Source organism: Salminus brasiliensis, chromosome 3, assembly GCF_030463535.1.
Source record: "Salminus brasiliensis chromosome 3, fSalBra1.hap2, whole genome shotgun sequence".
In the NCBI taxonomy this organism is placed as follows: Eukaryota; Metazoa; Chordata; class Actinopteri; order Characiformes; family Bryconidae; genus Salminus; species Salminus brasiliensis.
Genome location: NC_132880.1, coordinates 42702301 through 42727439, shown reverse-complemented (window position 1 = coordinate 42727439; position 25139 = coordinate 42702301). Strand labels below are relative to the sequence as shown.

General features: G+C 42.1%; 4 protein-coding genes across 4 annotated transcripts in view; 2 read left to right on the top strand and 2 right to left on the bottom strand.

Moving 5' to 3' along the window:
• Nucleotides 1-1269: 1269 nt before the first annotated feature.
• Nucleotides 1270-4385, top strand: aard (alanine and arginine rich domain containing protein). Its single transcript, XM_072674884.1, has 2 exons — nucleotides 1270-1810; nucleotides 2891-4385. Exons 1-2 carry the CDS (start codon nucleotides 1595-1597, stop codon nucleotides 3014-3016), a joined length of 342 nt encoding a protein of 113 aa, XP_072530985.1. The 5' UTR covers nucleotides 1270-1594; the 3' UTR covers nucleotides 3017-4385.
• Nucleotides 4386-4389: 4 nt separating this feature from the next.
• On the bottom strand, nucleotides 4390-13370 carry LOC140551452 (uncharacterized). The gene is made up of 2 exons (XM_072674883.1): nucleotides 12954-13370; nucleotides 4390-6542 (listed from the first exon to the last, which is right to left on the bottom strand). The coding sequence occupies exons 1-2, from the start codon at nucleotides 13140-13142 to the stop codon at nucleotides 6252-6254; spliced, it is 480 nt and encodes a 159-aa protein (XP_072530984.1). The 5' UTR covers nucleotides 13143-13370; the 3' UTR covers nucleotides 4390-6251.
• Nucleotides 13371-16983: 3613 nt separating this feature from the next.
• utp23 (UTP23 small subunit processome component) lies at nucleotides 16984-19223 on the bottom strand. The gene is made up of 3 exons (XM_072674882.1): nucleotides 18786-19223; nucleotides 18101-18275; nucleotides 16984-17545 (listed from the first exon to the last, which is right to left on the bottom strand). The coding sequence occupies exons 1-3, from the start codon at nucleotides 18971-18973 to the stop codon at nucleotides 17144-17146; spliced, it is 765 nt and encodes a 254-aa protein (XP_072530983.1). The 5' UTR covers nucleotides 18974-19223; the 3' UTR covers nucleotides 16984-17143.
• A 242-nt stretch (nucleotides 19224-19465) lies between these two features.
• eif3hb (eukaryotic translation initiation factor 3, subunit H, b) overlaps nucleotides 19466-25139 on the top strand; it is a 77135-nt gene continuing 71461 nt past the window's right edge. Inside the window, exon 1 of the mRNA XM_072674881.1 lies at nucleotides 19466-19569. Within this exon, the coding sequence (XP_072530982.1) occupies nucleotides 19495-19569 (75 nt within the window). The 5' untranslated portion in view covers nucleotides 19466-19494. The remainder of the gene's footprint in view (nucleotides 19570-25139) is intronic.

Below are 25139 nucleotides of genomic sequence, written 5' to 3'. Positions count from 1 at the left end.
TTATTGTACAAATAAATGTGGAGAAAAGTATTGGGACACCTGCTCATTTATTTTACAAATAAAGATGGAGGAAAGTATTGGGACACCTGCTCATTTATTGTACAAATAAATGTGGAGAAAAGTATTGGGACACCTGCTCATTTATTGTACAAATAAAGATGGATAAAAGTATTGGGACACCTGCTCATTTATTGTACAAATAAATGTGGAGAAAAGTATTGGGACACCTGCTCATTTATTTTTTCCTCCGAGATCAAGGGTTTTAAGAAGAGTTTATCCTTGTGAGGATTTAATTGCATTCAGTGACACGAGCATAAGTGAAGTCAGGATGATGGATGATCACCACTCACCTCCACTCATCCCAGAAGTACTGGATGCAGCACCATCCATCATTCCAGAGAACACAGTTCCACTGCTTCACACTCAATGCTGGGGGTGTATGAGGGGGCTTAAAACTCTATCTAGCCCATGCCAGGCATTAGGCATGGTGCCAACAGGTCCTATTTTACTGGCAATACTTCTCCACAGGGACTAGACAAGCATCTGTGTCAGCAATGGGTGCCAGCAGAACATCTGAGAAAGATATCAACTGGGAGTTGGCCGATTTTGGTCAGACCTGGAGTCTCACGCCCCGCTCTAGGCTGCTTTTCTTGCAGGGACCGCTGCGTGTAGCTGACAGTAAGGATGAGGAAGAGTACACTAGGCTACTGTTTCTGTCCCCACAGAGGGAACGAAAGGCTGGTGTCAAGGCTGCCAGAAGGCTGTAGATTCATTGCCCCTGGGAGAGGAGGCTTACTTTATACCCAGTAGTGCTAATTCTGTTTCCCCGCAGCGAGCTTCACAGTGTTTCCTATTGAAAAGTGCAGGACTCCGGCTTCTTAACTGCCGACTTGTCTGACGCACAGTAGTGACGAGCGGGGCCTTTTCAGGCTGCAAACCCCGCCTAAAGGTCAGGAGAAAACTAGCTGTCGAGACACTGTACTCCATCACAAAGAGTCGACTGAGATCTCTCTCACAGCCCATTTCTCACACAAAGGCTGAATGGGCTCGTAGTTGGGGGTGTGTGAAAGAGAGAGTGAGAGAAAGAGATTGAGAGAGAGAGAGAGAGAGAGCAAGCCCCCCTGCACCTTTTTTTTTTACTTCTTTCGGACACAACAATGGCCTTTGTCTACAATGTCCCTCCATTCTTTTTGGGGTTCCTGGTGGGAGGGGACGTGGTGGGGCTGCTTCTCCATAGTAACAGTGACAAAACAAGCCAGCCGAGAAGACGAGAGAGGAGCTTAAACACTTGCTCCTTACCACTGACAGATCCTGTGTGTGTGTGTGTGTGTGTGTGTGGATGAATAAACGATAAAGGGCGTACAGGAGAAGAGGAAGAGAGGGGAGTCAGGGTCAAAGGAACGTGGACAGGAGGTACAAGAGCTGCAAGACAGGAGAAGAACAGGAGAGGGTTAAAAAAAAAAGCCTGGACCTAAGATGTGTGTGTGTGAGTAGTGTAAAAGTGGTCAGTCCCCTGAGGAGGGCTCATCAGGGCATCTTCACACAGTGTTCTCACACACCCTTGTTAAGCGTTCTCAGTCTTGTGGACATCAGGATGAACCCGGAGACTCAGTACGAGGACTCTGTGTCCATTATGGTTCTGGAGAACATCAAGAACAAACTTCTGCATGCCTTCAGAACAACAGCAGAGCCAAGAACCTCTCCAGAGAGCAGCGCAGATCCCTTCAGCACCAGCAGAAGTCTCCAGGCTAATGAAGAACTTCGCAGAGCCAAGATAGATGGAGCGATTAGCTGGCTACGGTCAGAGCTGGTGAGTTGGTGGCATATCTTCAGCATTGGTGAGCTTTTTGAGGTCTGTAGATAGTCAATGAAAAATAATGTCGAAACTCTTAGTTATTAACTGGTCTGGATGTGGAGCATCTTCTCCCTCTGCTGTTCAAAGTGCAAGATGTTTCTTACTTAATGCATTTTATGTTTTATAAAAAAAAAAAAAAAAAAAATATATATATATATATATATATATATATATATATATATATAAAGTATACATATTAATATATACCACTGACAGGTGAGGTGAAAAAACACTGATTATCTTTATCTACAGTAGCATCTGTCAAGGGGTGGGATATACTCCTTTAAATCCTGTAAGTTGTGAGGTGGGACCTCCATGGATCACACCAATGAGCCTTAGGTGCTGATTACCCGGTTGTGTGTTCACCAGTTGTCCTTCCTTGGTGCACTTTTGTTACCAGAAAACCCCCCACAAGACCTGCCTGATGTTTGGAGATGTTCTGACCCTGTCGTCTAGAACCTCACAATTTGGTTCTTGTCAAAGTGTCTCAGATTTTTATGCTTGAGCATTTTCCTGCTTTTAACACCTTCACCACTTTCGTAAATTCACTGTTTACTTGCTGCTTAATATGTAGATCCCACTTCTTGACAGATGCCACTGTAACCAGATAATCAATGTGATTCACTTTACCTGTCAGTGGTTTTAATGTTATGGCTGATCTGATCTGATGGGTTTCTATTTAGTTATTAATAGATACAGTTGGTGTAGTGCTTGTAGTATCGGCTCATGTATCATGTCAAGTTACTGTCATGTTAGTGTTATGCAAAAACTACAGTATATCTATACCACTATCTATATCAATAACCATGTCTAATGATATATAATACAGCAATTAATTTTTGAACTGAAATTAATAGTAATTAAAGTGAGGAACTGAGGTTTAGACCCACAGAACGTGTATATGGGTAACTCATGCTGCTAAAGAATGCTTCTTGTGCTGCATAACAGGGCAGACACTGTTGAGTCCTGACCTGGCTTGACTGAATGCTCACAGTGTTGAAAATGCTCACGTGTAGTCCTGTCTTTAACATGCAGCTGGAGATGCGCTCACAGGACCGGCAGCTGGCTCAGACACTGCTCGGACTTAACACTGAGATCCAGAGACTGCGACGGGAGAGCGACCCAGTTCTACTGGACACTAACAGTGGTGGTCAGCAATGACCACGCACAACAGAAATCCCTTCCGGTGGACAAACTGACAGTGGTTCAGTGCTGTCTCCACAATGCATCCTGTCTGCTTTCTGGAAGATATTGCAAACGTAAAGGTTCCTAAAGGGTTCTTGGGTCGGGTGTACAGCTCTCTGCAAATACGTCATTGGTCTAAAACCTTTACATTATGTGGAGGTTCTTTACACGTTGAAAAGGTTGGTCAGTTTCGCACTCATTTACAAAAATGACTCTTGAAAGAATCCTCCATTGAGAGTTTTTTTTAAGGGAGCTGAAAGTGCCCCTTCTATGGCATCAGTCCAATGAACCCTTTTTGGTACCTTTATTTAAGAGTGTACTTGAGTTGCAAATGTCAAAATCTGCATCTTTTGCTCTTTGAAGTAAGAATTTCATTCATGCTCATGATATAATCTTGCGTATGAAACATATTAAGCATGCTTTATTTTGTAAACAAAAGAAAAAGAATGATGAATGCAATGGAAAGCAGTTTGAATGTGGACGTTTCTTTATCCACAAAAAAGGTCTGCACTTGTTTAGATGTATTACAGTGTGTGCATGTTTGTCAAATGTCCAATTCTCATCACAAGCCATGTCCATTAAATCAGCTCCCCTTACCATATAGGAGCACTTGATTTCTCTGCATTCCTTGTTAGCCTCCTCTCACCCTGTTCTTCAACGGTCAGAACCCCACAAGACCACAACAGAGCAGGTAGTATTTGGGTGGTGGGTCATTTTCAGCACTGCAGTGACACTGACTGACATGGTAGTGTGTTGCGCTGTGGTACAAGTGAATAAGACGCAGCAGTGATGCTGGAGTTCTTAAACACCTCAGCATCACTTCTGGTCTGATAACTCCACCAATGACCAACATAAACTGTGCAGCAACTGATCAAAGCTTCGGTCTCTGACTTTACATCTACAAGGGGAAGCAACTGTTGTGAGTGTCTAATAGAGTGGACACTGTGTGGACAGACACTGTGTTTAAGAACTCCAGCAGCACTGCTGTGTGTGATCTACTCGTACCAGCCCAACACACACTAATTGCGCAACTGTGATCCCTAGATTTGTTATTCTACTTTAACACTAATTCAGAAAAAGTTTAGCATATGTGTGAAGTCCCACAGGGTTCTATTCTAGGGTTTATGAAACTGCAGTTATTAGGGTGAAGAACTGAAGTGTGGGTCTCTGTGAAGAGTTTAAAGAGTTAACTTGGATTGGAAGCTAAGCATAAGCACACGTTTTTCTTTCTCCTATAAATTGTTTCTCCATTTTTGGAGTTTTTGTTCGGACTGTTTCCAATATGCTTGTTTATAGAGCATGCTATTTCGTAAGGCAGTGTTGCTAAATAAAAGAATCTGCCATACCAATGAATGTTTGAGTGTTTAATCATGACATACAGTGTGTGATATCTGTCCCAGAGAAGTTACATTCATAGCGTCCACAAGTATTCCCATCTTCACACTCAAAAAAGTGTCGTCACAATATTGTCGTCACTACAGTACAACACAAGCTTCACTGTAAATGTCTGTATTATTCATCTAGTACATTCAATCCAGCAACAGGGTTGTCTCATCTGGGTTTTGATAACTTTGGGTTAAAATGTGCATCCCAGTCAGGGCTGGGTAATAGGATTGGTGGTTTATACGCAAGTTAAAATCAGTATTGATCAAATGCAAGAGAATGTGGACAATTATGGAGTTTCATTAAGCCTATGGTGGCACCACAAACCTACAAGGCCAATAAGGCTTTGGATGGATCTCATTCTTCTCTCTTTTTCAACTCATGTCTAGCTCAATTTAACAACTAACATCGCCATTCTGTTGGTTAAACACTGGGCTACTCACAAATGAAATTAATATACACTATACAGCCAAAAGTATCAACACCTCTTTTAATTAATGACTAGCTACGTCAGGACGCACCCACTGCAATCACAGTTGCAGTTTTGCACACATACCCAGCGCAACTCAATATTAATGCCTTAGGATTTAGACTGGGATGTCATAAAAGCTCCTGCAGGTGTAATGTGTAGGTGTCCCATCCCGGCATTAGGGAGGGAAGGACCCATTCTTTCACTAATGTGTGTAAAAGCAGACTGCATGGCTAGGTGCTTGATTTTAAACGCCTGAATGCAATGATTAAGAGAAGTGTCCCAATACTTTTGCCCATATTGTGTATTCTATTGTGGTCGTATGTGCAGTGAGCCATGCAGGATAACACTGCTAACTGTAGCCTACAGTCTGTGAGGTATAAGGCACATATGCGTCCAAGCAAGCAGCAACATACACATGCTCTTGCCCACACATTCTCACACACACTCAAACATCTACATCTACAGAGCTCTTCAAGAGAGTCGGTCAGTTAACACATTTGGGGCATAGGCAATAGAGAACAGCAGCCTCTGTTCTTCCGAGACCTTGTCTGATGTAGAGCTGTGATAACGATCACAATCCACATCCACACAGCATTCCGGCCTACTCTCATCTTATCAATTGCTGCTATTGAATCCCAGGTCACGCACTTTTCCCAAATGCAATCCTTACCCTAGTGTAGGAGTGGGTAATATGGCAAAAATACATCACAATATTTATAGACGTTCACCCTGTGGCTGAAGCAGTGATTTTCATCCAGTCCTCAGGGCCCCTCAGATGACCCACACTATTGATCTGTCTTGGGGTTGATTTGGGGTCATTCAGCTAATTTAAGTAGCACCAATTGCTAACACAGATGTGCAAATGCACACACACAGCTTGGCTAGTCCCTGTAGTGAAGTATTACCAATAGAATAGGACTCTCTGGAGCAGATGAACAGATTGGATGGAATCGGCTGATACTCAGCATTAAAAGACTTCTGGATCAGGGGGCAAATAACCTGATCGGGACATCCCTAGTGGAAATACTAACTCACACTACCCACAATATCCTTCTAAATGATTATTGTGATGTGATTTGTCATGATAATGATACCATATCGTTACCTCACCCACCTCTACCCTAGCCATGTAAAAGGTACTATGATTTCCTGCTAAATGCAGGTAGTGATACATCAGTAAGTTGATACGTCAGTAAGCTGATACGTCAGTAAGTTGATACGTCAGTAAGCTGATACGTCAGTAAGTTGATACGTCAGTAAGCTGATACATCAGTAAGCTGATACGTCAGTAAGCTGTAAATGAAATGTTGGAGCACTGCAGGTTTGAAGAATGTTCAGATGATGTGCAGGAGCTCTCTAAGGTACTGAGCTGCGCCGACAGAAGGCCCTCTTCGGTATACAGCCTACGGGAACTGGACTGGTGCGGAAGGGGGAGTAGATTGAGGGGTAAAAACACATCTCTCCTGAATAAGAAGAGGCACTGCTCCCCCCTGTCTCGCTTCCTGAGTCCCAGCATGGCTCTTCGTCATCCTCCTGCTCATCCTCCTCGTCATATTCCACAGCACACTCCTGTTTCAGCTCCTGGATGCCTGCATGGAGGTCCATCAGCTGCCGGACAAGAGCCTGGTCCTGAGATCGCATCTCCATCTGAAACACATCAGACACCTTTTAATGGGTTCTTCAAAACAGTGATTAAACCTATGACAAACCTTGAGGTAACAGCTATGTCTTTGAACAATAGCTCCCCAACCGTGAATCTCTCTCACTCCTTCCAGCCACACACAGTACAACTCTTTTACTTAATCACTTTTGGTTGCAGCCCCCTGTCAGTCTGCCAGTCACTGGCCTCTTGTTGGTGTTGCTAAGGTCAGGGGTGAGCCTTGGCAACCAGTAGGCGAAGATAAGTCTGGTCTAAGCATATCCACACAGAGGGGTCATGTCCTAATGCCTTTTTCCACAGTGATGCTCCGCAGACTGTAAAAGAGAGAATGCACCTTGGAGTGCTGCTAACTGCACTATGTAACTCTGGTGAAGCTCGCAGGACAGCACTCATAAGAACTGCATAATGCTGCATAATCATATTATTAATCATAGTCATATTTGTGTAAAATCTTGTAATATTACTCTCTCTATGTGTATTTGTCCAGAAAGTCCTAAAAGCGTGTCCCTCAGGGGTGGCCGTAGGGGGAGCAGAAGTAACAAATACCAAATCGTAATGCTACACAATTTCTTTGTTGTAACAATCCTTCTTGGCAATAAATCTTAGACAGTTGGAAAGCCAGCTAATTTCCATTTTAAATGGTGCCACATTTGTAAGGAACATGCATTTGTGGGATGAGCAGCAGAGCTGAGTATGTGGGTTGCATCCATTTTGCCAACTCTCTGCCAAACAGCTTATTTTGCTGTTGCTATTGGTACTTGTTTTGTGCATATAGTACCCCCAGGTTCCCCCAGGAGAAACTCTATCCTCCTAGATGACAATGCTCGCAGCCCACAGAGCGGACTATTTATACACCAGACCAACAAAGAACACCTGAGACTAACAAGAGGGCGGGGCTACAAAGGAGACACAGGTGGGAACACTAAGGACAAGGCAGGGCTATAGGGCGGAGACAAGAAACATAAACTATATAAACAGAGTCATGTGTTGATGTGTACATGGCAGGGCAAAACAGAGACTCAGACCAGGAAGGGAAAACACAAGGGTAAGACAAAGACACCTGTTACACAAGTGATCATCTCAAAACTTTACATTTAATGTTGTTTTAAGGTAAAAACATTAAAAGTCACTCTAACCTTATCCTGATCTGATACTTCTGTCATCATCCTCATCTTCATCTCTATCCTCATTTCCGGCCTCATCACCCATTCCTCACTCTCACTCTCTCTTTGCTGGACTGTTACTATGACTTCATTTCCCTTTACACCTTTTTGAAGTGCCTTTAAAAAAATGCTGATTCATCTCCTTAATTAAATCATAATATGTGGGTATACACAGCATGTGAATTACATATTCTTATTAACACATTACAGTCGTATTAGTGGCTAATAAGTAAGTAACTCTTCTCATTACAAATTAAATTAACTTATGAACTGAATGCTAATTTTGCACCCAGCTTGGATTGATTTATCCCCTGTAAAATTAATATATATTTTTTCTGGTTGCAAAAGTATGTTTGTTTTAAAAAGTGTGGCATTATAGCATGAACGCATTTAGTACTGATGGGCAAGATTTGTTTGAAAATGTAAATTATTGAATAATAATGAATATATAATATTAATTATATATATATAATAAATATATACATTTATATGAAGTTATTCTTATGTGTGCTTTATTTATATATGCATTTAATCAGGAATTACATATTTACATACTATATCATTATTCTTTATATATTGCTTGTATTCCAACCTAGTGTGCCTGGTGTGGCCTTATGTGCTTCCATTATGGTACAATGCTGCTTCAGGGAAACATGCAATTTTTGAAAGTTTGTCAAAATATTAACATGCTAAAAATGCACTTTCCATTAAATAAAATATGGAACTGTGTGATGTGTGTTTTCACATGTGCTGAAAGAGGACGCAAAATGGACCCCTGCAGGTCATGTGACTTTTTTTTTTATACATAGGTTAGTATTTAAGCTCCCCTCCTCTGAGATAGCACTGACCAATCAAATAAGTGTCTTTTTTTAATAAGTGTCGTGTTGTTTCATACTCCTCTCATAGAAACTATAAATAAGATTGGTACACCGAAGTCAGTTCGCTTATTCTTTGTTTTACAGCTAGTTTTAGGGTGAGGATACAAGTGTTGTGCAGTGTCGCCTCATCTACCCTTTCAGGTTGAAGTGTAAACTGGAGAGAAACACAAGCTAGTCCAAAGGAGCGCCATGGTGCCGGTCCAAGGTTAAGGTATCAGTGTGTTGACTGAGTTTCTTCTCATTCCTTCAGCGGAGCGAATGTTTAAACTATTTCAAACCTAACAATGTCTCTTTCAAATGCTAATGTCCTATTCGTCTTTGGCTTTATGAGGAGCTGAGGCAGTCTAATTGCCTTCATTGTGAGCAAATAAAATCCTAAATTCCAGCACATTCCACTACTGAGCCGGTCCCAAGCTGAGGAATGGAGGGAACAAATAATGTTCCCGCCAAAATCATTCTTTTCTACACTAATTGCTTTGTTATAAATGTGTTTGGGGCTTTGCTCTGAAAGACACTTGTGTTGGGATTGCTTTGTAGAGAATGTAAGAAAAGGAAAGGAACTTTCTTCTAAAGCTTGTTGGTGCTGGAGATCTTCCTGAACTTGCTAGGGAAAAAGTCCCCACACTCCTACATGTTTCTGTGCTTCCTTGGGTTTTTTGTTTCAGCCATTGTAGTAGACTGAACTGTGACTAATGTTCTATTAAGAAGCAGAAAGCAAAGATCAGTCTGCCCGGTGTTTTCACTTTTGCTATTATTATGTCCACTGCTCAAAAGCTGACCATGAGACTTGACTGGAAGTGATCGTAATGAGTGGCGGGTGTCATTTTGTCATGCCTGCCGCTGTTGACATGTCTGCCTTTGTTTTATGTTGCCATGTGCTCCTGCATGCCTGTCCATTAGTGTTTCCACCAGTGTCTCCTTTGTAGCCACGCCCCCTTGTTAGTCCCAGGTGTTCCTCGTAAGTCCCTTGTTAGTCTTTGTATAAGTACCCCTTTGTTTCAGCCTTCCTTCGTCTGGTCTTGTGCATGTGTGCTTGTGCATGTCCATGTTGGTGTGTGTTCATGTAGTTTGTGGTTTGTTGACTTGGCCTGTTTATTCTTGTGTTGATTCTTGTGGTGTTTGTTTAGTAAGCTTTGTGCTTGTTTGGTTTCTGTTTGTTGTGTTTTCTTTTCTTTCATTAAAATATCCAGTGAGTATGTCTCTCTGTCTTGTGACAAACCGTGACACATTTCTGTTTCAAGTACTTCTTTAACATGTGTTGAGATGACAAATGGGCTCCATAATGATACTGTAATCATTTTAACTTACTAATGATTCATATAAAATGTGAATAACATTTGTATTTTTGTTTGTTTTTGCTTCATTCAATTAATAACAGAAGTGGTATCTGTCACTGTCACCATGCAACCAATGTAACCATGGTTTTCATTCATGGTTTCATTCATATTAATCTGAATAATTCTACATGAGTTTATTTGCTTTGTCGTACTCTATATAAACAGATCAGCCATGATATATAACATCACCACTGACGGGTGAAGTAAGAAACATTGATTATCTTCATCTACAGTGGCATTTGTCAAGGGGTGGGATCTGCATACTTGGCAGCAAGTGAACAGTCAGTTCTTGAAGTTAATCTTGGTGTTAAAAGCAGAAAAAATGGGCAAGAATAAGGACCTGAGCCACTGTGATGGCTAGACGACTGGGTCAGACCATCTCCAAAACATCAGACAGGTCTGCTGGGTTTCTCTGCTATGCAGTGGTAAGTACAGTACCTACTAAAAGTGCTCTAAGAAATTACGACCGTTGAACCAGCGACAGGGTCATGGGCATCTAAGACTCATTGACGTAATCCATGGAGGCCTCACCTCACAACGTACAGGATCTGCTGCTAAAGTCTTGGTGCCAGATACCACAGGACGTCTTTAGAGGTATTATGGCGTCCATGCCTCGAATGTTCAGATCTGCTGTGGCGGTATAAAAGGGGCCTACTCAGGCAGGTGGTGCTAAGGTTATGGCTGATTGGTGTATATGTATCATTTGTAAATTATGAGTGCATTGTGGGAGATTATAGTACCCTCAAAATCATGTTTGAATTTCACCTTACGATTCAGACATTCACAGATTATCAGTGCTCTAAATTGAGAATAGGGATCCATTTCGGTCACAGCCTCTCATTATGCAAACATCCCCATTGATAAAACTGATACATAAATACACTGATGTCACATTGATAAATAATATTTAAATAACGTGCCATTAAACATTTCCCAAACTTAAAAATTTAAACACTGATCATAAAAAACTTCTAATGATGAACTTTGGGTCAATTCTTTTTGAAATATACCTACCTATGTGATAATAAATGAATAAAGGTAAAATCAAATAAAGCTAAATAAAAAAAATTGTAGGAGCGTCCAGGAAACAGATATCAGATATCAGGAAACAGATATACCAAAAACCAAAATGGTATAATAATTCAAATTCACATAACGTTCTACTAACCAACTATTTGCAGCTTTACAGAGTCGTTGTTCCTCTCAGGCATCAATTACCCATGGGACACCACTGTCCCACCACTGGCCGTGGGGAGGCACTCAATGTGCGAGAAGTCCATACTCGGTACACCTTCATTACGATGACTCTAGAACATCTCATAAGGTTAGGGGTTTCTGAGACGCTACCTCCCTTGTCCCGCTACCACGGTCATATCAGACTAGATCAAATTTGGAGTTAACTCAGCCTGGGGCATCACAGATGCCACCTGACAGGATTTGCTGCACCTATAAATAAGCAAGCACACTGGTCACTTGTAGCAGTTTGGCTAAAAGGGTTTTGCGTGGTAGCATCTCAGAAACTGCTAACTTTGTGGGATGATCTAGAGCCGTCGTAGTGAAGGTCTACCGAGAGTAGACTTCTCGTCCATTGAGTGCCTTCCAATGGTATAACAGTGGCGCCCCACTGAACCTCTACAGTGAACACTTTCCATCACTTAATACAGTGCCTGACATGATGCCTGGCCAGTGCCATCTGAGCCAAGGCTGGTTATTCCCACTATTAGGTAGGTGGTCATAATATTCTCATATGACTGTATATTAATAACATATTAATGTTACTAGCAATAAAGACAAAATATATGTTCCAAAATATATATTCAAACCCCTAATTTAGCAAAGTCAAGGTACATGAAAACCCCCTGTCTACTAAACTACCACTCCACTCTACAGCTCGTTTTTCTCAGCTTGTGGTGTCGGGACATCCGAGACTTTTGCTGGCCGCAGTTCAGGGTAAGGATGAAGGCTGTAAATGCCAGGTGATTTATCTGCCCTTGCCCATGGGAATGCTGGGTGTGGGCTGTTGTAATGGTGACCCCTGCATGTCAATGACACAGACACACTAAGATTTTACTGTCTGGCAGGAACTTCTCAAACAAGCTGGATGGCCTCTGCTGTTGTTAGACTTGACCTGAGCCTAAAGTGACTATAAATTTAGACTGGTGCTATGTGGCGTTCGTAGAGACCACCCCTGAGCTTTTACAGACCATCCATGGGAAAAAAGCAGCTTTGCTTTTCAGGAAGCAGTACAAATCAAATCTGTGAACCATTTCAGTACTGGACTTGAATTAAAAAAGAATTATGAGCACAAACAGGATAGATTATCGAAAAATAAGCATAAAAGGAGAGTGAGAAAACCACAGCAGGACAATTTATCAATATACTGTACTGCGTAGAAGGTTTAGGTAGCAAAGCCCATTATTTAAAAGCATGTCTCTCAGCTATAAGAGAGTTTTTATGTATTAACTCCAGATTCTCCTGATCTCCTGGATGCCCCCCAGTCCAGCCAGCACAGCGTAGAAGTGTTCAACTCCATCAGCAGCAGCAGCAGCAGTTCACCTAATTTACCATCATTAAACACTGATTTACCCTCAAACCAGGTGTTGATATGAGGAGAACTCTAAATAACACTAGACTCCATGAGGAGAACTCTAATGTTAGCATTTTACTGAGGAAATAAAGACTTACTGCTCACGTAAGCAGCTTTTTCAATTAAAATTTGATGTAATGGAAGATAATATCACTTGTTTTAGGCATTATTTTATATAAAAAAATGATGCAAAATGATCAATAGATCAATAATCAATAGAATAAAGAAACACAAACCTGCTTAATATTCCCTGGATAAAAGTAATAACTTACAATCATATCATAATGAGTTATAGATTTTATATGAGTAAAATATTTATCCAGTGAATATTCAACACAATGTTCATCCAGGACTGAGAGAGACAGAACAACATGCAAGGGACCTCTCTATGTAGTCTATTGAGAAGTTAAGAAAACCGCTTATCAGGTCTTACCAGCTCTCGTCTCAGCCAGGCCAGAGCACTCTCGATGTCCAGCCGTCCAGTGCGGTCACGGGCCATGCTCTCCGTCCTGCACAAGTTCTCTGCTGCTGGTCGCTCTCTGAACATCACTGCTGCTTTGCAGTCATCAAAGGTAGCCTCCTTACAGGAGAAATCTCTGAGTCTGGTCAGGACCACTTCCATTCTGTCAGGACTGGCTTCTGAAGACGTATGTCTCGATTATTGCTGTTTTGTCTGCAGTGCTTTCTCAGCTGTAATGAGGACAGCTTTGTCTTCCAAGCTTTGAAGTTTTTGTTACTTTGACAGCTCTACCTGCCTACTCTTGCTAAGAGAACTGAGCTGGTCTCCACTGGAAAGGAAAGTGTGGCGGACCCTCTTTCTCCTCTACAACTTATTGGGAGTAGCAACGTGTGTTTGTGTGCGGGAGTGACGCAGAAAGAGGGACGTCAGCTCTTGTCTATTGTGTGACCCAGTGACGTTTGTGTTTACCATGTACCATGTCTTACACACACACACACACACACACACACACACATATGGTTCCTCCCTTGCTGAGAACATGTGGACATGGAGTTGCCATGGTTATCTGAGCAGTGCCGCTCAGGACAACTGGGCAGTCTGAGGAATGTCCTTGGCAGAGGCTGAAGACACAGTAAGCAACAAAAGAGCTAAGATGGAGGGGGACTTCTTTTTTATGTTTGTTTAAGGACTGTGTGAGTTCACACACAAACACACATTGCATGGAATTTGCACAAAGAAGACCGGCTACCCGCTCTGTGGTCAAGCTATGCAGGAGTTGGATAAGGTAGTCCTGCTCTGAAGACAAAACAGAATTGATGTGTAACGATACACTATAACGAATTTCAGTTCTGAGGTCAAGATTAGATTTTTTATTCAGTATTTTTTGGTTTGCATAGCCCCATAAGCCCCACCCCCATCCCACCTCACCGTCTTCACTATGACTGGATGCACACAGACCTCTTAGCATTTATTATCGACAGTAATTTCCATGAAATAATAGAAATGCAAGACTCTCAGAAGAGACCAAGGCCCACTACTTGCACAGTGTAGCATGATGTCTATATACCCTTTCCGAACAACCTTCTGACCTGTTACTATCCGCTCTCTGTTACCTGGTAATTCATTTTGCACAAATCTTTAGTCATTTTAATCAGTTCAGAGAGCAACATTAGACAGCCTAATCAGGCATAGCAAAAGCCTTAGCTGGACTAGCTCTGTTTATGCACAGTGCTGGAAGGAGCTGTGTTAAAGTGTACATGTCTACCTGTGTCTTCGGTTACGGTGGTGAGCCTATGTTAGCTTAGCTGCAGCAGAGCTGCCCAGGCAGTTGGAACATAATCCTGGGGCCGATTTTTACTTTCCGGACCTGAATCTTTGATCTGCAGCACATATGTCTAGAATAGAAAACTGCATTTATCTTAGCATGGTTGAAGAATGAGAGTTCGGTGCTTGGAGGTGAACCTGCTGTTCCTCCTGTAGAGCTGTAAAACGAACCAATTCCAAAACCCCACAACTGTTATGTAACAGTCTTGATTTGTTATATTTACGCCCCCAACATTAGCACACACTCAGCCCACTAATGAAAGTCTTTTGGGGCTACTTCAGGAGAATATGGAAGCAAGGCTTAACATGCCAAACGCCAACGAGGTCAACTGGAGAAAAGAGAAGGGCCGATTAGAGGAAGCTGGCGGGCATAGAAATGACCTAAAAATGGTTTTAAATGCTATTTGTAAAAAACAAACAAAGTAAAAAGTAAAAATTATAAAGAAATAATAAAGTAAACCACAAATAAAAATGATATGTAGTGTAAGAATGACTCGAAACAGGTAAGAAGACAGCACTTAAATTTACGGCATTTAGCAGACACCCTTATCCAGAGTTACTTACAGAGGTGGGTCAGTGTAGTGTTAGGAGTCTTACCCAAGCACCCAAGGATTATTGGTGCGGCAACAGCATAGTCACCCAGACCAGGAATCGAACTCCTGTCTCCCACATGGTGTGGTAGCTCAGTGGTGTTATCTGTTGCGCCACACCAACCACACAGCCCAATGTGAAGATAGCATCTGACATGTGCTGTCCCAAATCAAACCACTGCGTTGACAAAATGACATAAAAGATACGTTAATAATAATAATAATATATATATGTCACTGGTGTGGTCAGCAGTTCATCTTACATGCCACTCAAATAGCCATTTTCAACATGAATGCTTTCACTCTCAGCTACATTAGCCGTAATGTGTGCTTATTAGCTACCCATGCAAACTTATTGCACTTACCCAGCAAGCTAACATCAAATCAAATAGTATAGAAATATTAACCATCTGTTAAAAGGGCATACAGTCAACTTCCCTTCTGCTGACAAAAAAATGGGACTGCACTGTGGTATTCCCACAAGAGGAAATGGTGTGATAATGCTGCCTTCTGTTTCTTCTGGCATGTTGGAATTGCTTAGTTCCAAATAGGAAATTTCAACTAGAACGTCCCACAAGATGGATTTCTTTTCAGGAAAGTCCGGAGAGCCTCACCAACACCAACTTGGAGTTCAAATCCAAGATGGCCACACAAAAGCATCAGCAGTAATAAAAGCAGCGTGGTGTTATACAGCTTATTCACACTTTATCCATTTGTGTCTCAGTAAATCGGTCATACACGCTGTACTGTCCAACTTCTACCTGTGGACATGTTTCCATGGTTTTTGGATGGACAAAATACAGCATATTGTGTTGTTATCGTGAACAGTGGTAATCTGGGACAATGCTATTGCTATTCATATCTATGTGAAATGTATTTGTATTGTGATTAGTGTAAAAACCAATAATCAGAATGTTTTGAATGATTTTCTTGGTTTTAAAATCGATCTAGAGCTTATTCCTATCTGACTGGCTCAACCCACTACATGACATTGTATCCTCTTGGCGTTGCTTCTAGCAACCCATTCAAAATGAATAATACCTAGCATGGGACAAAAATAGCCACAACACAAGCAGAGCTATATTTAAACCTGAATGATTCAGCCACTTAGATCAGTCCAACAAAGAGCTTTCAGCTTCTCTGACGCCACAGACATCAAGACACTCTTAAGGTTGATTTATGGGAGTCTACTGATTCTCAGCCAATAGCCATCCCACTGATCCTGCATTTACGCCTCTAATGAGGAATACCCAGACCACTGGGTAAGAGCATTGACAACTCCAACAGAACAGTTCCACATACAGTCTAGCTTACATATCTTGAACAGAGTGGTCGTACGGTTGGATTTATATAATTGTTTAAAACAATTAATCTATTGAAACATGGTCACTCAACTGTCACTACTGCATCAAATTAAAGGACAGTCCTGTTCTATGACATAATAACAAAACTCTTTCTTGTAAAAAGCATGAAAAAAACCCTTTACCTCCCTCTTGTGGTAGTGGAGGACATTTAAAGGGTCATGGACCACAACAGTTTAGCTCTCCACAGCAAAAGCTTACTGCTGAAGGCAACATTTCACATGTACTACCAAACAAATTCTCCTAACATTCATTATATTAAATTAATATTCATTTTTTTTTGCTTATTTGGTTAATATGACAGGGACACAGTGTGATTTTTTTAAAATCCCAAACCAGTGCATGCAGAGGAGTTTCCCCCGATGTTAAACATACATAAGAGCCCTACATTTCTGGATGCACCAAATGAGGAGTCCCAAAGAAACACATTTTAAACAACTGACTTGTTTGCAGCAGGTCATAATATATATATATATATATATATATATATATATATATATATATATATAAAAAACATAGTTTTGCCATATAAAACAGTTTGCTGCTGAAGTTTGCTTCAGAGAAACTGAATGGAATACAATAAATATATAGTTGCTATTATTGTCATTAGTGTAGTTATTAATGCTTTGCTAATATTGTGCTTTTTAAAGTCATACCAATAAAGCTACTTTTAATCTTGAACCAGTAAATATAGCAGCTTTCCTGATCATAAAAAAAGTATGAGCCACCTTCTACAACAGACGGCTGTTTATTAGACATCAGACCTTAACAGTTAACGGTTTAAAAGAAAAGCTGGTGATCACAGAAAACATAGATTTTCTTTTTCTTTCAGTCTATCACATCACATCACATCACAGCAATTGTACAGGGCTGATATACAGAATGCAGGTCAGGACTGAGCACCGGAGGGCTTCGGGTGGACACTGCTGGTCAGATCAGCAGGTTTCCGTTTCCTGTGCCTGCTCCTCTTTCTTTTCTCTCCGTCCGTCTTTTTAGGTTGTTGTGGCATCGGCTTCTTCTTCTTTTTCAGACAGCTCAGGGGGTTGGGGTTGCCAGATTTCCTCTTGTGTTTTTTGCCTTGCTGCTCCACCCCATCTTTGCTGAGGCCCTGCTCAGCTTTTAGGTTCTGGATGCTCTGCTGCTCGGTCGGGCTCACCAGCTCACCCAGCTGTGCCGCCTCCACGTGCTTCAGTGAACAGGCGGAGGGCTTGTCCAACACCATGGTGTTTTGGATAATATACAGCAGAGGCACGCCAGGAATCCCCATCACGCCTGTGGTCAAATCTCTGTCCTACAAATGAAGATCACATAATGCAAAAATTGAATTTCTCTCATATACATTGAGCTAAACGCTGTGAGTCTGATTACTGCATTATGCAAGGTGCTAGTTTGACTGCTTTAATTAAAGAACAGGTCCAGGCCTCCACAGCTCACTTAAGAATAACTCATTTTATAGATTATGCAGGAAGCAATACCAAACACAGCAGAAGTACTGTAGCCTTTCATAAGAAAATAGAAAACATCTGAAACATTTGAAACATGTGAACTGCCAGTGTTTGGAAATAAGAGACATATGATGGTTACAGCAACTGTTTGCTAGTCTAGAGCAGAAGAAAGATTTGGCCTATTATTAATAAAACTTTGACCAGGTCCTGCTCATGGTTCCAAACTTCTAGTCCTAATTGCTACAACTTAAGAATAACTCAATATTACTCAGTTTGCATTTTTCCCATGTAATTATTTAATAATAAGCATTGTAAATGACAAAGTCTGGGAATTTATATTTAATTTCATACTCCATTTAGTTAATATTTCCAAACACCATAGTCTGAATAGCCGGCATTACTTGTGTTGCTACAAAGAAGTGATGTGGATTTGTCTTCTCAAGCATTGACAGCAGGCACTGGGATGCAGGGACAGGCTCCTTGCTGTGTTTACATTTCCGAATCTGGTATCTCTGCAAGATGAGTTTAGCTCCGTACAGGTCGTCAGAAAGGCTCTCAAGTTCCTTCAGTGCACAGCTGTATAATAGAGAGAAAATTGATAATGAATATATATATATATATATATATATATATATATATATATTTACACACAGATCACAGATGTATGCTTGGGCATATATTTAGTCAAAGGGTAAATATTATTTTTGTTATAATCATCAGTATTATTCTGACATATCTAGTGTGGAGAATTTTAAGGATCCCTAAACTGACTCTAGGGGTGGTCAGATTTATCAGAGGGAAATTAAATGGTCAGAGCAGCTAAATGTGTTAAAATACAAGTGACAACAACATTTACATGGGCATAACAGCTAAAACTAATAATAATCAGTTAGAGAGGTAGATGGATACGTGAGGATGTTGGCTGATGTAAGGCAGATATGATCAATGCTGTAATAAGTGATTAGAGTTAAGAGTTAAGTCCCAGTTTAAACGCAATACTGATGTATTCAGTGATCAGACATGTTACACATTCTGGTAATTGATCATATAGATTATAGTAAAAGTAGTAAATCTATGTTGACTCACTTTGTGGTGCAGAGTTGAACTTCTCCCATGAAATACTTTGGCATTTGCTCTCTGATTTGGATTTTATTCTTCAGCGCTGCTTGACAGAATGTGCCATCGATTAATATCTGAAAAGGTTCCCGAAAACCAAAGTTGTATTTATAAAAGCTGATGTTTTTCTTGGCTTGTTTTTGGCGTTTTATCTTCATTGTACCGAAGCTGCTCTGCTGCTGCCGGAGCTATAACACTGTTACTGACCCCAGCGACCAGTATACCAGTACGATTACTGCAGTGGAGTACAACTAGATATAAAAGAGTATAAACTGTCACCAGAGAGAGAGAGAGAGAGAGAGACACAGAGAGAGAGAGAGACACAGAGAGAGAGAGAGACAGAGAGAGAGAGAGAGACAGAGAGAGAGAGAGAGAGAGAGATCCTCAAAATACAACCAGCATGGTACTCCCGCAGTTACTGTCAAATCCGACCGTGCAGAAACACGGAACGTTCGTAAAGTAATAAACATCACACCAACGTGTAAGTACAGTCTAGGGGTCTAGGAGGACAGTTTACCCGATAATAAAAAATGATTAAGTGTGTTTATTTAACATTGGGTTCTGCTGTTGGAACTCCTGCACAGGGTATGTAGGGGCGACTCAGGGTAGGACCGATTGTTTGTTCTCTTTTTAGCCGGAAGGTCCGAGCCCCGCTCTTGCTCTCCGCGTGCTTGTAAAGATGGCGCTCCGCAGAGACACCGCGTCTGAAAACAGCCTGGATTCACCTGTTAAACAGATCCAGATCGAAGGCTTGGTAAGATCCTCCACTTCTTTGGGTTTTAGCGGAATGTCCACTGATGGGCCGAGTGTGTTTTGGGTCGTTTGAAGCGTGATAAAGAGCAGAAAGAGCAACGGAGAGCAGAGAGAGAGAGAGAGAGAGAGAGAGAGAGAGCTGAGAGAGAGCTGAGAGAGAGAGAGAGAGAGAGAGAGAGAGAGAGAGAGCTGAGAGAGAGCTGAGAGAGAGAGAGAGAGAGAGAGAGAGAGAGAGAGAGAGAGAGCGCTGAGAGAGAGAGAGAGAGAGAGAGAGAGAGCTGAGAGAGAGCTGAGAGAGAGAGAGAGAGAGAGAGAGAGAGAGAGAGAGCTGAGAGAGAGCTGAGAGAGAGAGAGAGAGAGAGAGAGAGAGAGAGAGAGAGAGAGCGCTGAGAGAGAGAGAGAGAGAGAGAGAGAGCTGAGAGAGAGAGAGCTGAGAGAGAGAGAGACAGGCAGGCCAAAGGATGGAGGGATAAAGAGGCAGGGAGGCCAAAGGATGGAGAGACTCAGAGACAGGCAGGCCAAAGGATGGAGAGATAAAGAGACAGGGACTCAGAGACAGGCAGGCCAAAGGATGGAGAGACTCAGAGACAGGGACTCAGAGACAGGCAGGCCAAAGGATGGAGAGATAAAGAGACAGGGACTCAGAGACAGGCAGGCCAAAGGATGGAGAGACTCAGAGACAGGCAGGCCAAAGGATGGAGAGACTCAGAGACAGGCAGGCCAAAGGATGGAGAGATAAAGAGACAGGCAGGCCAAAGGATGGAGAGACTCAGAGACAGGGACTCAGAGACAGGCAGGCCAAAGGATGGAGAGATAAAGAGACAGGGACTCAGAGACAGGCAGGCCAAAGGATGGAGGGATAAAGAGACAGGGACTCAGAGACAGGCAGGCCAAAGGATGGAGAGATTCAGAGACAGATAGATGAAGAAAGATGGATAGACAGACAGAGAACGAGAAACACAGGCTGAGAAGGAAAAGGAGACATGGGCAGATAGAGAAGGAGAGACAGGCAGGCCAAAGGATGGAGAGATAAAGAGAGACATAACAGAGAGAGAGAGAGAGACAGACAGACAGAGACTAGGACAAATAGACAGAAACAAACAGGCTGGTGGATAGAGAGAGTGAGGCTGAGACAAATAGACAGAGAAAGACAGGCAGACATACAGGCTAAAGGCTAGAGAGAGAGGGGGAGACACACTGATTGATAGGTAGACAGACATGGAAAGACAGACAAATGGATAGATGAAGAAAAATGGATGGATGGAGAGAGGGAGAGATAAATAGACTAATAGACTGAGACAGAGAGACATTCTGATGGCTGGAGAGATACACAGACAGACAGACAGACAGACAGACAGACAGACAGACAGATGGATGGAGGATGTATAGATAGACAGACAGAAATAAAGCTTAGGACTTAAGCCAAGACTGAAGCTGCGTCCACCTAGTGCCGTGTAGCCTCTCTCCCAGAGGAAGCGTTAGGGTCACTGAATTTACCTCGGCATAGCTGAGTAATGAGAGTTTGCTGCAAAATAGTAGGTCAGAATTGCTCACCACCGCAGTTAAAAGTGTATTCATTAGTATTGAATAGTAGAGCATTATTAGTATGTGAAGGACTCCATCTGTAGTGCGTACGTAGTGCACTACGTAGGACATGCACTCTTTGGGTGCACCATAAGAAGCTGTAGTTTCAGGACATGGTGTTATTTAGAACAATTAAAAGCACCTAGAGATTTCCATACATTGCTTTGTTCACCTGCCAGGGCCTGGATACTATGTTAAATGGTATCCTAAAACTGCGCTACAGTGCCAAAGTCAATCTGTATGGCTGTTTGATGGGCATTAAACTATGGATGTAGTTTGTATCCATCAAATCCATCTGTAAAAATACATATTAGGGTGTGTCTATCACAATATGCCAGAAAATCTTTTATAATTTATTAATTAGACTCCACTAAAATGCATCCTCAGCGTATCCAGATGATACCCGATTTTACTGTCCTGTGTAAAAATCACACCAACACGTTTGTTTTAATTCCTGTAAACAAAGGTTTCTTATCAAACCCTCCTTCTCTGGGAGACTGTGAACAGTTCAGGGCAACGGTCAGATGTACTTCCGCTTGCCTGACTGATTATCTCCGAATGCGGACAAGTGAAATCCGAATGTGATCCGATCACCGAACGCACATGCCAATGCCAGGTGTAAACAAATTCTCAGTTGGTGCGGGTGCGATCAGTGGCTGTAAATGAGCTGTAATAGACTAATGTACAGACCCCTGAAGGCAGTGTGTTCTTCAGCATGATCTTATTGCGTATTGAATATGATTTAGGAGGAGAAAATAAAAGGCAGTAAGTCCTATGAAAGCTTGATCATAAAAAGCCTGTTGGCAGAATAACAGATGAACTGGAAGTGCTGCATCAAAGAGCTCTTCACTATGGAAAAACAAGATTCTGGACATCAGTGTGGAGCCACAACTTTTAAGGTTTATTCTGACCTTTTCCCCCCTAATCTATATTTATGGACTGGAAGCTTTATACGCAGTTTTTTTCCTGCACCCGTCTGGGCTTTTGAGGAAACACTCAGCCAAAGCTTTAGACTCACAGGCACTTTCTGTTTGTTTACTTTCATGCTCAAGGTAGCACATTTTGTTTTAGGCTGTTGCTTAAGAAGAGTGAAGTGAAGTTGCCATTGCAGAGCTCATTGATTTCCAATGGCTGCCTGTTTCCAGCCTTCAGCGAGGAGGCTAATCCCTGTGTGCCTCCCTGCCTGGAGGTGTTTGAGTGGGTTCTAACCACGTTTCTGTTCACACCCTGGTTTAAACGGCACGTGTTCAGCCTTAGTTAGCCTGCCTCTATACTCCCAACAGTTTTACTGGTTGATGCTTAGGGTTGCTGTCTGTTTGGCCTTTTTACTGCTGTAATCTTGGGTACACTTAAACATTTTTTTTATTGTAAAGATTAACTTCCATGATGAAGTGTCCTTAAGTTGCCAAAGAATGCATTTATTGAATGTTCTGAGGTGTTTGATATGGAAATAGGCATCTGAGCAAAATCACATGCGTACTATCAACTTGCATCGTGGACTCTGGGGGGTAGGGGGTTGGTGGTGGTGGGGGCGGCATTGTTGTCATTGGTCAGTTATGAATTTTGTGATATTTATGATATATTGGCCTGTCCTAGCTGGGTGTAAATACCTTCTGGGAGCAGAAAGCAACGTTTTTAGGATTATTGTTTTGGTTATGCTGGATTTGTTTTAGTGAAGACACAACTGTGTTTGTGGTTTGTCACTTCCATGTATCCAACGTCCGTCACCTTGAAGGCTACCATGATTGCACCAAATTACTGTCACGACAAACCTTGAATCACCTCAGGTATTCATTGCTGTAGGACCACATAAAAATAAAAGTATACCTCTAAAAGTAGACCTCTGTCTATAGGTAAATAAAATTACCTCATTATACTCATTTACTGTATTATTTTATACTAATTAATAGTGTTAGAGATGCAATATTGTAATCATAATTTATCGCTGTTAATGTCACCCTCTCAGTATTCAGCAATAATAAAACATCCTGATTTATGCCTTGCTTCTGTATGGGGTGTGCAGAATATCAGCTGGTGATCATGGTTTGTGCTTTTCATTGGTGTGATCGCCGTATTGATCTCATTGTTTGGTGATGGGAGCTGCCCAGTTTGTTGTCCTCAAAAATGCAGGGAGAGAATTGCGGTCTTTCTGTTGTGAGGTGAAGTGGTTGGTATTGCAAGCTGAGCTGTCTGTCTAAAGGCTGCTGTATGAACTCAAACCACTGAACGAGCATAATAATAAGGTTCATAATAATAATACTACAAAGACCAGCAGAGGAAGGACAGAAGAAACATGAAAGTAATCAGATAAGACTTGATAGAAGCAACAGAAGTCTAGTCTTAAAGTTTGGAGTAGGGATTCCGCATGACTGCAGCACTGAAAATCTGCCACCCATGGAGGAGACTGTACTGTAGAAGAAGGTGAGTAGACTGCTGATGACCTGAGGGCATGAGTGGGACTGTAGGGATCGAGGAGTTCCTCAGGGCATACAAGGGCCAGACCATGCAGACTATTCTACTTATAGCAACACAATAGAAAAGTGCCCCCCCCCTACAGTCGGGAGGTGGAATTCAAGCTTTGACCCCCTCCTAAAAGGCGTTGAGCTGAGAGACACAGAGCAGTCCTTAGAAGTAAAAGAAGCATGTGGACTGAGGCGGTAGACTAATAGTATAGGATTTTACACAGATCTGACTGGTTATGCCGATCTCACATGCATTGTCCTGCCTGCTTTTCCAAAGTCACTCACTGCGGTTAGTAGCGTGCCAAGCCTGGAGTAGCAGGGACGGCAGTGCTGTCCTCAGTGGAGCATAACAATGATACTAAAGCTGTTAATTCAGATAAAAATGCATGTTGTTACTAGTAAGCAGTGCAGCTCACTAAGAACGACAGTGAAGTGTCCAGTTTTTAGGGTGTAAGTGAACGTTCCTGCTGCAGAGTTTCTGATGAACTGATTTGCATCACTAGTAGTGAGTAAAATGTGCAAGTACTTGTCACTGTATGTTGTCTATGTACAGCCAAATATGTCCTCCACATTTTACCCGTCTGTGGGGGCAGTGAGCACACACACACACACGCCAGAGCGGTGGGCAGCCAACTCCAGCGCCTGGGGAGCAGAGAGGGTGAAGGGCCTTGCTCAAGGGCCCAACAGTGGCAGCTTGCCGAACCTACAACTCTGTCATCAATAGCCCGGCTCTCTAACCCCTGAGCCACCACTGCCCCATGTAAGGGCTAACGTTGGACAGTATTGTGAAGATGAAAAAGTGCAGTTTGGTTTAGTGACTTAATAGGAGTCTACTTTCTGTTCAGGTTTGGAGGAAATGCTGTAGCGCTCCTGAGGCACCAAACCCCGACCTTCTATTTAGAGTCCTCCAGAAAGACGGTGTCCGATTCTCTTGTACTTTTCGGAGCCTCAGTCTAATGTTCTAAAGTTTGCTTAACTTAACCATCTGATAAACACTTCTTTTAGTAGCAGTTATTGATTCTTTGTTAATGAGTCATTGTGCTGCTGGTGCTGACGTCTCTGTTTTGTTTTTTACAGCCCGGCACATATCCATGTTTTGGTCTGGCATCACTCTATACTTGGCAGGCAGGGAGAAATTAGGCCTTTTTTTATTTATTTATTTATTTATTTTAATTTTATTTTTTTTACCCTCCCCACCTGTACCATTGACCATGGCTACTGGCGGCATTACTGGGAATTAACTCAAGCTCAGTTGAGTCAGAGCCTAAGCAGAAGTTACCGGAGGCTGCACGTCCTGCACAGACCAAAACTGCTCTGATTTGTAGAGAAAAGCATTGCTTCAGTTCTTCCGTAAATCTTAAACGACACTAAACCGGCCTGGTCTTTCTTTTCCAGTGGATGATAGCGCTGAGCTTCTGTTACTTTGTCAGATAACTGTCGTGATTTCTGAGCAGCCTGGCTTGTCGTTTTTTCTGCGACTCTTTTATAACCTCATAATTAGCATTGAGGCCTTCTTATGATCAGC

Bases quoted from the DNA above. Each gene is read 5' to 3' on its own strand.
- aard (XM_072674884.1), top strand. From the start codon at position 1,595: ATGAACCCGGAGACTCAGTACGAGGACTCTGTGTCCATTATGGTTCTG. The intron at 1,811-2,890 runs GTGAGTTGGTGG...TTTAACATGCAG, and splicing joins GCTGGCTACGGTCAGAGCTG to CTGGAGATGCGCTCACAGGA.
- LOC140551452 (XM_072674883.1), bottom strand. From the start codon at position 13,142: ATGGAAGTGGTCCTGACCAGACTCAGAGATTTCTCCTGTAAGGAGGCT. The intron at 6,543-12,953 runs GTAAGACCTGAT...GATGTGTTTCAG, and splicing joins CCTGGCTGAGACGAGAGCTG to ATGGAGATGCGATCTCAGGA.
- utp23 (XM_072674882.1), bottom strand. From the start codon at position 18,973: ATGAAGATAAAACGCCAAAAACAAGCCAAGAAAAACATCAGCTTTTAT. The intron at 18,276-18,785 runs GTGAGTCAACAT...TCTATTATACAG, and splicing joins GTTCAACTCTGCACCACAAA to CTGTGCACTGAAGGAACTTG. The intron at 17,546-18,100 runs GTAATGCCGGCT...CTTCATTTGTAG, and splicing joins ACTTCTTTGTAGCAACACAA to GACAGAGATTTGACCACAGG.